The sequence below is a fragment of the Prosopis cineraria genome, unplaced genomic scaffold (genome assembly GCF_029017545.1).
Source record: "Prosopis cineraria cultivar Desert tree isolate PC_DT_omini unplaced genomic scaffold, ASM2901754v1 PC305, whole genome shotgun sequence".
Classification (NCBI taxonomy): domain Eukaryota; kingdom Viridiplantae; phylum Streptophyta; class Magnoliopsida; order Fabales; family Fabaceae; genus Prosopis; species Prosopis cineraria.
The window spans coordinates 41,318-56,217 of record NW_026555632.1 but is presented as its reverse complement, the minus strand read 5'-3'; the positions used below and the strand labels follow the sequence as shown (position 1 = coordinate 56,217).

The 14,900-nt window shown below is 32.9% G+C and overlaps 1 protein-coding gene across 1 annotated transcript; it reads left to right on the top strand.

Moving 5' to 3' along the window:
• Window positions 1-1,250: 1,250 nt before the first annotated feature.
• On the top strand, window positions 1,251-7,896 carry LOC129296324 (diacylglycerol kinase 4-like). Its single transcript, XM_054934914.1, has 7 exons — window positions 1,251-1,342; window positions 1,814-1,896; window positions 2,187-2,257; window positions 3,711-3,788; window positions 4,055-4,142; window positions 5,247-5,363; window positions 7,606-7,896. Exons 1-7 carry the CDS (start codon window positions 1,261-1,263, stop codon window positions 7,762-7,764), a joined length of 678 nt encoding a protein of 225 aa, XP_054790889.1. The 5' UTR covers window positions 1,251-1,260; the 3' UTR covers window positions 7,765-7,896.
• The last annotated feature ends 7,004 nt before the right edge of the window (window positions 7,897-14,900 follow it).

The window sequence follows — 14,900 nt, the reverse complement described above, 5'->3', positions numbered from 1 at the left end:
GGACTAACTTCTTTAGCCGCGTGCGTCCAGAATGACGCGGTAGCCCTTGCCTCATTTAACACACATCCGGGCGCCGATGCAGCGGCTCTAACTCACTTATCACTGTACTCGAGCCATGCAGCGCGTTACTTACGGGCAACGACCTAGCATTAACATTATAACGTCTATTGTCCATGTTCATGATAGATTCAACAAATTTTTACTTGGCTGTTGATGGCCTAACACAACCTCCTCCTTTACCCGGGCTTGGGACCGGCTATAAACATAGGCGGAGTTATCCTTAATAAAAATTAATAAATATTTAAATTTATTTTATAAAAAATATTAATATTTATTTTAAATATACCACCAATTTGTTTTTCTAGATCCGTCACTGCTACAAGCTGTCTGACCCAATATATAGACTGCAAAGTAACAAATGACTCCTAAAATGACTACCCGCAACCTTAAGCTTTGGATTAGCGGGCATAACAGGCTGAACAACATTTATTTATTGAAAATAAAATCATAACTGTTCCTAAATCTTAGGACACTTTGAACAGAATCTGATAGTTCCTAATATTGGGGAATAAAGCAACGGAAAATAATTAAAATAATAAAATGACAGAATAATTTGAGACTAAGTCAGCAGCTGCACACATGACTGCCTCCCACTGTAGGTGTGGTCTATCATATCCCTATTATAATCACCCTACTAATTGCCTAACTACCCCTCTTATTACAACTACATATCAATCACTCACAAAAAGTAGGCTGACTAATGTATAATTGTCTTTGTTGGTCATTGTATTAGTGTAAATGAAGGTTGAGGGGTCAATGCTTAGCATAATTGAGTCTTTAAATGATATATTTTGGTTTGGTTCTTTCCTTTCTCCTTAAGTGTTTTCTATATTCTCAATGTGACTTAAAAAGTGAAACCCTTAGTAATTCATCATTGTTGAGCTCTTTATCAGTTTTTTTTATAACCAAAGGAAACTTTATGCATTAGGTTGAAGAAATGGCACAAGTTTTTCTTACATTCTTGTCAAATTGACTTGTGAGTCTCAAATGTTTTTTTTCACCTCTAAAAATGCTCAAATTACTCTGAAAAATTGATAGGTCGGCATATTGGAAAAGACTGGGTCATATTTAAAGTCCTCAATGTAATAATGTCTTTATGTATTAAATTAATTTTTGTAGTATAAAATATAATTTCTTCTAATTCCATATACATGTTATATCAGCAAAAGAATTTTCTTTCAATTAGGAAGTTTCTTGTGTATGCAGGATTTGGAAGTTGAGGGAAAACTGCCTGAGAATGTTAACTATCATGAAGGAGTGTTCTACAATTATTTCAGTATAGGTATTGTGATGTGTACAATGCTTGTATCATGGTCTTGCCTTGAACTTTTAGTCAAGATTAACCTTTGTGATCTGAGGGTGAAGCTACCAGACAAGAGAGAATTCAGTCCAAGGGATTATTACTTTGATTGGTGTCTGCCTAGTATTTATTTATCCTGGGAATAATTTAAGAATGGAGTCAAGCTGGCTTTAAAGTCTACTGCTTTTTGCAAGGATTGGTTCGGCAATTTTTGCAAGATGCTTGATGCCATTGGGATTGCAATTTGTCGTTTGAATGAGAATGCCATCACACTTGAAATTTTGCTTTTGTTCCTTTCCTAGTTTTTTTGGGGTACAGAACAAACTTAGAAACTATGAATGTACTGCTTTTACTTGTAGGTTTGATGCGATAGCTATTTCAGATGCCACAAATAAAATGTCATTCTATTTGTGAACATTCTCGTTGTTCATATTTAGTCATTTTATCATACAGGAATGGATGCCCAAGTGGCTTATGGTTTCCATCATCTACGCAATGAGAAACCCTACCTTGCAAATGGTCCTATTGCGAATAAGGTATGATGTACCTAGACCAGTTGACTAATGCTTGCTAGGGTAACATAAATTATTATTTCCCCCGAAGTAGGGTCCCTATGCCTAAATTACTAAATTATATGTTAACCTGTTTTGAGCAGGTAATCTGTAAAAAGGTGGTACTTTCTTGTGTTTGAGCAACTGTGTGTTTAGAATAACTTGTTGCATTAACAGGCTAACAGCTTCCATTTATTCATGGGCCCTTAATGATATTATAGCTCTCTGTCATTCCAATACATGGATGTGGACCAATCTTATTTTCTTGGTTGCAGATAATATATTCTGGTTATGGTTGCACGCAAGGCTGGTTTTTCACTCCTTGCACTAGTGATCCAAGTTTAAGGTAAAGGCTATTCCAAAATTCTTAACGCTTCTTTACTCTCCCTTTGAAGCTATAATATACAAAACCTGTAGTATGTTACAAATACAACCCAATTGAAGAGAATAGAAGAAAGAACAATGGCAAAATAGCCAGCTCTAAAGAATTCAGCCATTTATTCAGAAACTTAAGAAACTAAAGTTTCTCTTCATAATGCCATTAGCAGACAAATTGCTCTTATAATTGTTTGACCTCCTTCCTTGAAATGACTGCTTTGGCATTCTTCTAGCTGCTTTTTTCTGCCATGTTGCTTAATACGTGATAATAATATTAATAGAACAGGGAGACTGGAAAAATGAAACTACGGAGAAAAGGAAGGGGCTAATATTTTTTGTTAAAAAAGAAAAAAAAAAACTATTGGGAGACTCAACAACTTTTTCTATATTCGACTGTAATCATTTTTTTTTTTGGGGTCTGAACTATAATCAAGTTTAGGCTAAGCAAACAAAGTCCCATATCCCTTTTGCTTTGCGTGCAGTATAATGAACTATTTATATAATCTGGAGTATTTGACTGAACAATTAACAACTCTTGGAGTAACTATTTTCACAACCTTATACCTTCTGGGTTTACTAAACTGTCAATACCAATGCTGCTTAGAGTTAGAAATTAGCCTCTCGTAGAAGCTTAGAAAGCTTCTTAACATTGCTTAATCCCGTAGTGCACATCCCTACTATTGACAAAGTGTTCCATAAAAACTCTAGAATCTTACTCATCACAGCTCCCTGGGTTGTACCAAGATCTTTGGCTGGAACTTCTTGATATCAAAAACAATACTGAAGGACATGGTCAGTACGAAATACCACAACTGCCAGGCTGGAATATAACAGTAATTTTAAAGGTGTGACTTCTATTGAGGGGAAAATGATAGAAAATCATTTAAGATGGTTTGGACATGGATAGAGAAGACTGTAGGAGGCACTAATGAGGAAAATGAAATGAATAATCTCGAACCCTTTAAAGAGGGATAAAGAAAGACCAAAGAGAACACTTACGGAAGTTGTTGAACATGACTTTTAGTTAACAATATTGATGATAGAGCATAATGGTGTTGTGCAATTCGTGTAGCCGACTTTACCTAGTAGGGTAAGGCCTATTGTTGTTGTTGTGCTCCTTTGACATAATGTGGCACATGATCTGAATTTTGATTTGGCTTCCATTGTAGATATTTCCCCTTTTTCTTCCTTTGTTGACTCTCCATTATATTCTCTGTCAGAAGTTTGTTTCTAGTTACGTGGATTTTCACTTGATGCCTGCTACCCTATGCAGTTCATAAATTTGGATTTGATTATTTACAATAATCTCAGGAAAACCTTTATCTTGTGGAAATCAAAGTTCTACGCTCCAGTAATTAAGGATGACGATTGATTCCTATATTGTATTCCTAATTACTTGAGTATTAATTTTCTGTTATTAGGGGACTTAACAACATACTGCGGATCCATGTCAAAAAGGTCAATTGCTCAGACTGGGAGAAGGTTACAGTTCCTTCAAGGTGATTATTTATTTATTTTCATATCAACTGGGTAACGAAGCAACACCCTATTTAATTGAACATCATTACTTTTGACATGAGGCTAGTTGCTAGGGATTGTGTGTTTCTTCTCTTGGTTCTGAATTTCCTCTGTCTTGGTCTTGTTCTTATATTTCCATGTTCATAGATGCACAGTTCAGTAAATGTAGCGTATCAGCAGTCAAGTTTGTGCTATTCTTTTTGGTTTGTCCCCTTCTATGTGATAAGATTATGTTATTTCCTTTCAGTGTAAGGTCAATAGTTGCTATGAATCTTCATAGCTATGGAAGTGGAAGAAACCCCTGGGGTAAACCAAAGCCTGAGTATTTGGAAAAGGTATTCTCTTTTGTTGTCTGATATTTCCTGTCATACTGATAATCTTAAACCATTAAAGCATTCATTCTCTGATTATATCTTTTTGCTTTTTGGAATACCCCCTGTATTATTTTGGAGACATCAATAAATCTGTTTGTGCCCCTTCGGTGACTGAAATGTGACTTCAATTTTTTCTTTTCCAAGAGACATTTCCATAAAGCAGTTAAACCCTTTGTCGTATCACATCATGGACTATGTATGCCTGAGTTTCTTCTCAGTCTCTAGTGCCTGGTGGTTGTGTTATGATTGGGAGCATTAGTGTCCGTTTAGATTTCAGTTGAGTATAATAGATTATGAAAATAATTGATTAAATGGTAAATTTTAATCATAATTGATTATGTTATAACACAATGTGTTTGGATACTGTTTTTATAAAATTAATTTTAACAGAATTGAAGATGTTTGGATAATTAATTCAGAATCAATTTTAGTTGTATAAAGTACCATAAAGGACATTGCCTTTTAAAATTAAATTATTAATAAATTATATCTAATATTATTAAAGTTGTTACGTTTTATTTAAGAAGTAAAATATATTATTTAAATTACATATCTAATTAATTAAAAAATTTAAATTATATTAATATTAACATTTAAATTTACGTAAATAAGTAACTCATATATCTTAGTTAAAATAAATTTAATAAAAGAGAAATATTTAATTCTTAAGCACCAAACATTAATTTTATTAAGAAAAAAAAAGAGAAGAGAAGAGAGTTTGGTTTTATTTTTATAAAATTTTGTACCTTTCTTATAATTTTTCTTCGGCCTTTCTTTGTAATCTTTCCCAATACCTTTGTAAATTTGAACGCAAAAGCTCATTCTTTCAGCTTTGGCAAAAAATCAATTTTTTGGAAAAGTTGCTGTTTGGGTAATTGAAGCAAAAATCAATTTTTTTCCTCAAAAAATCGATTAACATGGCTATCCAAACACACACTTATTATGGTGATTGCCATGGACTTCTGATTGGTGATTATTACTGAATATGAACTTGCACGATGATGCTGTAAATCATGTCTTACAATTTTAAGGAGGTTAACTGAAAGGGCTTTTTCGTAATTCCAGAGACAATTTGTTGAAGCCCATGTGGATGATGGACTTCTGGAAATATTTGGTCTAAAGCAAGGATGGCATGCATCATTTGTCATGTTTGAACTTATATCTGCGAAGCACATTGCTCAGGTACGATATATTTTAGTTTGAAATTGTTTATGGGTTGTGTTTTTGGGTAATTTTCACTTCTCAAATGCAAAATGTGACTTAGGAATCCCTAACTGCTTGGTGTATTGGAGGGTGAACGGATTCTAAATTGAGTCAAAGTAGATTTTACATTGGTGTATTGGACTTGGAAATGATTGAGTCAAAGTAGATTTCACATTTGTGGAATGTTCCATGACTGGACTTGGAATCATGGGGATCAAACTTCCATGTTGCTCTTGGCTTTGTTGCATTCAAATCTTATGCTGAGGATGCCTTCGCGTTGATGGTCTGTTGACTACTGATTAAAATTGTGGCATTAGATCGAGTAATTAACTCTCACCGTTATTGTAGGGGTTTTTGAGCACTTTTTCAAAATCATTATTAACCATTAATTATCTGGATGGACAATATTCTGTTCTCCCGTGTTGGGTGCATTGAGAACTCCGAAGATAACCCATCAATAAGTGACACTACTGTCGAACAGCACCAAAATTAATAAAAACTAGATTTTGCAGTAAAGTGCAACCTAGGTCGTCTCCCTAAGAGTCAATAGAGTAATTATTTAAATTATGATTATGAAAAGGTAAATAATGGGGGGGTTTTTTTATGATGAAATTAAAAACTAAATTATAAATAAATAAATAGAGGAAATTCAATTAAGAAAATTACCGACAACAAGCAGCGCAATCAATCACAACCCAATCACCTAAATTTAACCTTCCTCGTCTACAAAATAAATTAATTTTATTCAACTTTATTATTCTGGTTTCATTATAATATTTCTCAAATTATCATTCAAGAATTAAACAAGAAGTTAAGTTATAGATTAATTGAAATCTCCTTTAACCCACAACCTAACAATTGTTTTATAGCCACACCAAAAACAAAGCATGGATAATCACCCAAGCCAAGCCAAATTACTCTTACAATGCTATATCAATCGATTATAGCAATTAAAACCTCAGATAAAATTTATAACTCAAAATTATGCAATAAAGCTACTCTAATCAGTAATAGTAATTAAAGCATAAAATTTAGAGGTAGAGAGAAGAAGAGAAAATTGGAATAAAGCTAAAATAAAATCTTTCCTGAATATTAAAGACTCTGATTAAAATTTAGGATCATGGTTTGTGATTGATCACACCAAAAAAAAATTAGCTCTCCATAGAAATAAAAAATCAAACAACATGAAATGAAAAATTGAGAAACCATCACCCAAGAAATTGGAAGAAGGAAAGACGAATGGCGATCGCTGCTCTGTTTCCCTTCTTTCCTTTTTTTTTCCCAGATCGTGCTTCCTCTCCGTCCCCCATCTATTCATATATATATATATATATATATGAAAAGTGGACCCTAATTAAAAAATTACACTAAATAATTCAAAATAAATTCAAATAAAATTTTAAAGATTTGATTCTTGATTTGATCTCCAAGCATGCCCATATTCTTCTTATCCAAAATATTCTTCATCAATATCTTTCAAATTGAATCTAGAAAATCTGCACAAATAAATAAAATTAAATAGCACCTGTGCAAAAATATTAAAGATATTATTTATATTTTAAAATCAAAGATTTAGTTAGTTAAAATTCCAAAACTGAATATTAGCTAATAAAATCAAATAATATCTAATTAAACTCAATTAGCCTTAAATAAATAATAAAAGTCTAAATTAAAAGAATAAAAATATATAAAATTATCATTTATCAATAAGTGAATCTGAATGCCATCTACCCTGTTTCTTTCTTCACATTTTTTGTTTAATCCTTTTTTTTTTCCCCTGGTATGAAGAAAGTCTTTTGACCTTGCAAGGTGGCAATGAACCTTTAATATTAGCCCACCTTAATCTTAGAAGAGTGAGGTTGGTGCCGTGGGAGCTGTTAGATTTAGCTCGTTGCCTTGTGTATCCAATTGAGATCTTCTGCAGTGCATTATATTTGAGAGAGTAGCTTAAAAGAAGAGAATTATGTATGGAATCCTGTTTCTTTTCACACACTATTTTCACTGTCTATCTAGATACACATAATGCATTTATTTCTTAGATTCAGAGAATTCAGATCATGGCCTACCTTGTACTTGTGTCTAAAATGTAGTCAATACTATTTGTGCCAAACGTAATCACCATTATTTGGCTTGGCATAGTGAAATTTCCGTCACCCCAGAGATTAATTCTATCAGCGTCTCTTGGCTCTGAAGTTCTATTCCACTTGTGCCTACCTTGCAGGCAGCTGCTGTTCGGTTGGAGCTGATAGGTGGGGAGTGGAAAAATGCTTATATGCAAATGGATGGAGAACCCTGGAAACAGCCATTGGATAAGAACTTGTCCACAATCTTGGAAATAAAGAGGGAGCCTTACCAGTCATACATGATTCGTGGAGAGTAATTCTTTTTTTAATATTCACCTTGATTTGCTTACATAGTTGGGATTCTTTCAGGGCGTGTAAATTGTATGTATTATAGGTACTGACGCTTGTTTGAACAATGTGTTCGGAAACTAGCTTCACTTTTTATTGTGTAATGAAATGTAGTTTTCACAACATTTGGATCCAAAGATATTGCCCGCTAAAATTTCAATAAATTATTATTTACTTTTGTACTATTTTATTCTCTTCTCTCTCTCTTTTTTTTACCAGCTACCATTTTATTCTTTATAAATAGAAATAATACACACACAAATTTTACCCAAAGCCTTGCGTCTGGATTGCCAAATGAAGGAGAGTGACAATAATTTATTGAACAAAAACTTACAGGAGAATTCCAAACGATGGTCTTAGCAAGCCATGAAATTATCCCAAAAGAGGCAATATACGAAGATCTGATAGAGGCCACTCCAAGTAGCTCTGGAAATAAAACAATCAACGAATATATACCTAGGATATTCTTCTTCTCGATAGCCAAGGAATGACATTGAAGAGAATTTTTTTTTTTTTGAGCTAATCATGTTCAAAGCATTAAATGTAAACACTTCTGTTTACAGGGTTTGAGTTTAGGTTTGTCAGGGACTATTCCTGTTGGTGACACTGAAAAAGAATTGTTATTGAGATGCTGAACTGAAAATGTCACAGGATACCCTCGACGACAATTTTCCAAAGCAAAGAGGAAGAGTGACAGTGTATTTGGCAGGCAGGTCAATTCTCCCAGTTTTCTTCCAAGCATAAGCTTTATTCCTTTGAGTTAATATGTTGTTGATGAAGCAGTTTGAAAGCTGATGAGAATTCGCAATCTTTAAATTTTTTTTTTAATTCCAAAAGAGGCAGTCTCTATCCTCTAAACTGGGTGTCGGAGTAGTGAGAATTTTTGAAGCAGCCTGAGAGGAGACTTTAGAGACATTATCAGATCACCAACAGTATTAACAGAGACAAAAGTGACGGAGAAGATTGATTATAAAAAAAAAAAAAAAAGAAAAAAGGAAAAAGGAAAAGGAAAAAAAGAAAGTGATGGAGAAGATTCAGCTCTTAACGGCCACAAAAAGGTCTCTGATCCAATCCCACCTTCTATTTAAACCTTATTCAATACAGTGGAACTATCGATCCTCAATTTAACCTCAAAAGAGAGAGATTCATTTCAAATATTTCCTTTGACTTGACTTCGTTTTTATTTGGATTCTTCTTTTTAAGCATGATGCTGGGCCTGGGAAGTTCGGATTTAATACTTGTAAATTTTCTCTGGCTATGTAAAATTTAGTTAAAAGAGATCTATCATTTATCCTTAATATCTTGAGAAAGATAATTTCTATTATAGAGGGACCCTACTCTTTGTATTTGCCAAAAAAAAAAATTCAGAAAGTCATTTTCTCCAATTTTATATTGCTAAGTTTGCGCCCTTTGGTCATTGGATTACAAATTCTTAATTACGATTTTGGGAAATATTATATTATCAAATGGAAAAATGAGTAGCTAGAAAATATTAATTGGAGGGTATATGTTGAGTTCCTTTCAACTGAAACATCGCATTCATCTGTCTGTCTGTTTATTATTTGGAGAACACATGTCATTGCTTCCCTCTAACATATTCCTCTAAATCCGACAAATATCGTTTATTATTATAATTTCAAATTCTTTTACCACTTAAAGAGAAGGAAATTCAATACTCTAGTAATTTTTATTTATGTAAAGATATTTTTCTATTTCTTAAAAATTAATAACAAATATTTTAGAATATTTTTATATATCAACATCTGATCAAATAATAAAACATATTTCCTTTTCATGACATGCCAAATTTACTCAGTATTTCAATTCATCAAACTACATTTCCACTATCATTATCATTCTCATTCCTATTCTCGATTTGTATGTAAAGATCTATGGGAAAATAAGTAGTGGGGAAATCGTAGTAGAAAATGTGTAGGGTTGGAGATGAATTCAGTGAGAGATAATGAAGTGCACTATAAAAGGCCATGGATGCCCCATAATGTCGTCAGCAAGCAATTCATACTTTGTGTCTTCTCTAGAGGAAGCATCCATCTGTGCTCTTCCCACTCAATACTCCTACTGATCATCTACTCACTCTCCACATTCTTATTTTTTTTTTAATTACTTATATGTTACTGTGCTTTTGCTTTCTCCCAGTTATTTCCTCGGCCACTGTCGTCCCAGAATGTTAAATCACACAAGATTCATCACTGTGATAGCCATGAAAGCCTGTTTCCAGTGGCTGGTGAATTTTGTGGTGTTCAAGACATGAAGCTGCAGTAGTGAATTTCTTTTCCAATCACAGCCTCTTCCAAGTCCTTTTCACAAATGTTTTCAAGTGACAAGTAAAGGGTTATAACCTGTGACCAAGATTATTAAAGCCCAAATTTCTCAGTATTAATGCACCTAAATGATATGCTTTGTTTGGAGAACTGATTGTTTGGTGTGAGACTAATTAATAAGGTTAGAGAGTAAAACAAGGGGAGAATTACATTCAAGTCTTACACAAAAAAATTAATTAATACAAGGTTTATTGATAATTGAAACAAGGAGATTGATGACCCAATTTATTGTCTATCTCTTAAGTTTAGTTATCACTGAATCTTATAGTAATTAATTTTTTTTGTATAAGATTTTAATTTAATTGTCCTTAAAACAAAGTTGAGAAATAATGAGGTGCTTTGTTATGTGGGACCACTAATGACACAAAAAAAAACTAATGGTAATTTTTTTTTTGGCTGACAGATAATCTTATTTTAATATATACTCTTTCTAGACCAAAATATGGGCATTCGTAACTAATTCATGGTTTTCAAAAAATATTAGTTGAAATCTTAATTTCTTTAAAAAAAAAGTTGCATCTTTCAAATTATACCTCTAGTAAATATCATATATAAGTACCGTGATAATGATAATTTAAAATTTAATGCTTCATTTAAAAAAAAGTGTAATAAATGAAGTAAGGATATAGTTGAAAAAGTAATTATAAGTTACCCAATACCCTATATGTTAGATCAAGCAAAGCTTCAAAATGTCTTATATTGTGGTTTGGAAGGAGGGGAGAGTGTGTGTGTGTCCCTCTAGGTTCTTATGCCCTGTTTTGTCATCCTTTAGACGCTACTTGTGATATATAATACAAAGGGATGATCTGAATTGATCATGATTAGATGAATATAACTGTGATCTGTGAAGGAATGTTTGTGTCCCTTGTTCTCTCATGCATTATTTGTATTCTTTGAAGTTGTTAAAAAATATGTAATTTTTTAATTTTATCTTTCTTTGCCATTAATAATTATACTGAATTGTTGCATGTATAGGACTTCAAACAACAATAAATAAACAAGGGATAAAATTAAAAACAATATCTTTAATACCCTAACTTTGCCTTATATTAAGAACCAAGAAAGCTTTAAAATTGAACTTTGCCTTATACTAAGATTAGGAGAAAATATATAATTATCTAAAACAACTTATTTTTCTTTTGTAACCCTAATGAATTGACCTACTCATCACTGGTCAACTCACACAAAGGCTTGTAAACACGATGTCAACTAAAATTTGTTAGTGCAGCCCAATAAAACACGGATCACATAAATTGAGCTTACAAATTTACAGTTAACCATATTTAAATATAGGTTTTAGTAAGCAAAACATGATTTATATATGGAAGATTATATATCTAGAAAATCCAACGTCATCATCAGCTTGTGTTTAATTAATTACAGTGCATAAATATACTTGGCCTTTCGCTCACTTTGGAGATAGAATCCTCATTCTCCCGGATCACAGATCAATGTGGTTTCCCAATGCAAAGGAAAGTCATGTCATTCCATCAACCAAACAGCCTAATTGGAAAAACTAAAAGAGTATGATCAGTTTCTACTGTGTGCTTTATTATTGTCTTTTGTGATTGGAACAAAGCAAGTATAGCCAATCATTCTTTTTTATATTTGGCCAAGAAAAATACCCTATAGCCAATCATTCACTGCTTCTAGATTTGGATTCGGAAAAAGCTTTTAGAAGTTGATGAAAGTGGAAACATAATTAAAGTTGATCAAAATGATTTGATACAATTTGTGGGATTGAAAGTAGAAGGCACTAGGGACGACAGTGCTCTTAATCGATGCCGACACGCTACTTCTCCACCAAATGATTGCCTTTGCTTATTATGGCTTCGTCTTCAATTCAAAGTTCAAACCTCAAACCATGTTATTGTTTTTCACATTCAGTCACACATGACAAGTTGCTGATTGGCCAACATAAATATATAAATATATGTACATATTCTTCACCACTAATCCACTAATTCCGCTCTGTACTGATATATGTTGCGATTCTGCATAAGCAATTTGTGGCCAAACGACCTCCACGTACGAGGTAAATCGCGGAGTTCATTGTTTAGTTTGAGGTCTCCAAGAGATAGATTAAACGAGACATGTTTCCATGTCACAGAGATACCTAACAGAATCACATAATCTGTGTGTGTGTGTGTGTTCTTGCTGCAGTCAATTTTTAAGTTTGGAACATAAAAACGCCACGGCAATAAATACTAACCAGGTCCAACAGCATAAAATAAAATATAGTACTTTTAATCTCTAATATTCTATGATACATATATGATCTGGAATAGATATTGTTGAAGTTGGAAGCATAGTGCGGGTATATTTAATCCCAAATATCCATTGAACCAGGTTGATGACAGCAAAATTAATTATATATTGGCACAGCAGAATCGTGCCCTTTCTATTTTCTATTGTCTTTCCACCACTATGCTTCCTGCATTTGTCTATACGTACGTACACTTATTAAGATATTTTATTATGCATCGTTTTCTTTTTTACTTTTCTTTTATAGTGCACCCGATATCTTGAGTCTGCCCATGTTGAGTTGAAGAGACTTTAACAAAGCCTAGACTAATCTAAATCGGGAAGCTTTACCACCAATGCTATTACGTTTTCTTTAGAGTTTGAAATCAAGACCTCTAATTAAGAGGATATAACTCACTTGCCAGTTGAATCAAGTGTCCAGTAATTACATATGCTCTTCTTTGACTTCTACTAGTGAAAGTGACATAAGTGTTGTGCAGTAATTAAGAAGCAACCTCACATACAGGTGTTAAGAAGCAGACTAATGTAAGAAAGTCTGAAAGTATAAATGAGAGGGACAGGACATTAATCCTTAATTTTCCTTCCGTGAAGGGAACACCTTATTCTCGCAAATTTGTTTACGTTTTCTTTGTTGTGATCATAGATTCCAACATGGTTAATTAGCCCTTGCTTTATTAGTTAGGGTTCCACCACATAGCCTTTAATTAGGGTTAATTATTTGCTATTAAGTGGTCCATATTATATTCCTATATGCTCATAGGAGCTTATCCACTGCTAGCTTATTTTATATATATTGTGTCATGGAAAAAAATATGTTGCTAATTAGTTAATTAATCAAGTTACCTAACAATAAGTAATTGAGATTATATATAGGCCAATTTTTTAGTGGAAATAATGGATTTGGACACGCAATGCCAGTGCCATTTGATTGAAGCATATTAATTAATTAAATGCAAAGTAAAGATGCCTGAAAAATGTGGGAATAATCCACGAAGTATATGGAACAACGCCACCACTTCGCATATAGTAATGAAAGCTGCACAGAATTAAAGCGAATCAAGTTTAACTATTCAAGTTGGCTGAACAATTCAACCAATTTTAGGGTTAGCACCAGAAGCACGTGCCTTTTCGTGTGAGCTCATGTGAATATTAGGATACACAACTATAAACAGTAGATGAATCAAATTCTTGTATTAGATGTATTTAATCACCTAGCTTGGTCGTGTGAACTAAAAATTTTCGAACTCATATCAACTCAAATTCACATGAATGGTGAGTGCTCGTTCCTTTAACAATTGATTAATTATTATTTGTCCTCAATAGCTCAAAAAATTTTGGCCTCTGCTGTTGGTATAGGAGACTCTCGTCTCCCAAAAAAGTAAACTTGTGATGCCAAAAAGAGTAGTCATAACAGGGGAAAAAAACGGGGGAGGGGGGAGGGGGGTTTCATATTAGGATCATGGATAAGACTTAATTAAAAATCAGAATCAAATAAATCTAAAAATATGTTGTAAGTTGTTGGGACTGAAATAAAATAATTTTGTACAAAAAATGCCTAAAGTACCCATAATAGAATAAAGAAAAAGAATGCAAATCACTACTTACCATAACTTAATAAACGCATAAAAAAACTTTATATTAAATCCTTTATGTTGTTGCTAAATGTATTTCAAGTTAATAATTTTACATGTCGTGTTAAATCCCTTACAACATTACTTATGATGTCAAGTAGCATAATGGATTTTTACAAGTTAAGTTGACAATTTAACACATTGTAATAGATTTAACACAAGTTAAATAATTAACAAGCAACATAATGAATCATCAAGTAATGTAAGGGAATTAACAAATAATGTAATGTTTTAACGAGTACAAGTTAAGATAGTGATTTCATAAGTTTTAGATTTAAAATTGGCGCTTGATGAATTTGTTAACTCTAGACTAGACAAGTAATGTTATCCTCATTAATCCACTCCAATCTCCAAAATCTATGGTAATTACCAAGTTGGTAAAATATCACAAATGGGGATCCTAAGTTTTTATAATTTAGAACACGTTCATACGCATTTAGCATTTACTAATCATAGTTTAAATAATGTGCAGAAGTATGAGAATCCAAAAAGAAACAAAACATTTGCATAAAAATCAATCAATGACAACTATGTACAAAATAGCATATGCGCCACGGAGTGTTACCTTTGTGCCATGCCAAGCAGTGGAGGCACCACTCGCCGCGGCGCAATCATGATTTTGATAGGGTTTTGCTGTCATATGATGGTATTAGGGATGAAATTTTGACACATCCTAAATCTCCATCTAATATCCGATTGGGATGACCTAAGTGTCTATAAAGAGCTTTTTTCTAATCCTAACTAATGACACAAATTTCACATTCAAATCATTGTTCTATCAAAAGTTAGACATCCTTTACAAAGCTCACTCTTTTTCACAATAATACACAACTAGGGTGTCCAAATCACAATACATGTGCCAAAAGC

Bases quoted from the DNA above. Each gene is read 5' to 3' on its own strand.
- LOC129296324 (XM_054934914.1), top strand. From the start codon at position 1,261: ATGCAGGATTTGGAAGTTGAGGGAAAACTGCCTGAGAATGTTAACTAT. The intron at 2,258-3,710 runs GTAAAGGCTATT...TTCTGTTATTAG, and splicing joins ACTAGTGATCCAAGTTTAAG to GGGACTTAACAACATACTGC. The intron at 5,364-7,605 runs GTACGATATATT...CCTACCTTGCAG, and splicing joins CTGCGAAGCACATTGCTCAG to GCAGCTGCTGTTCGGTTGGA.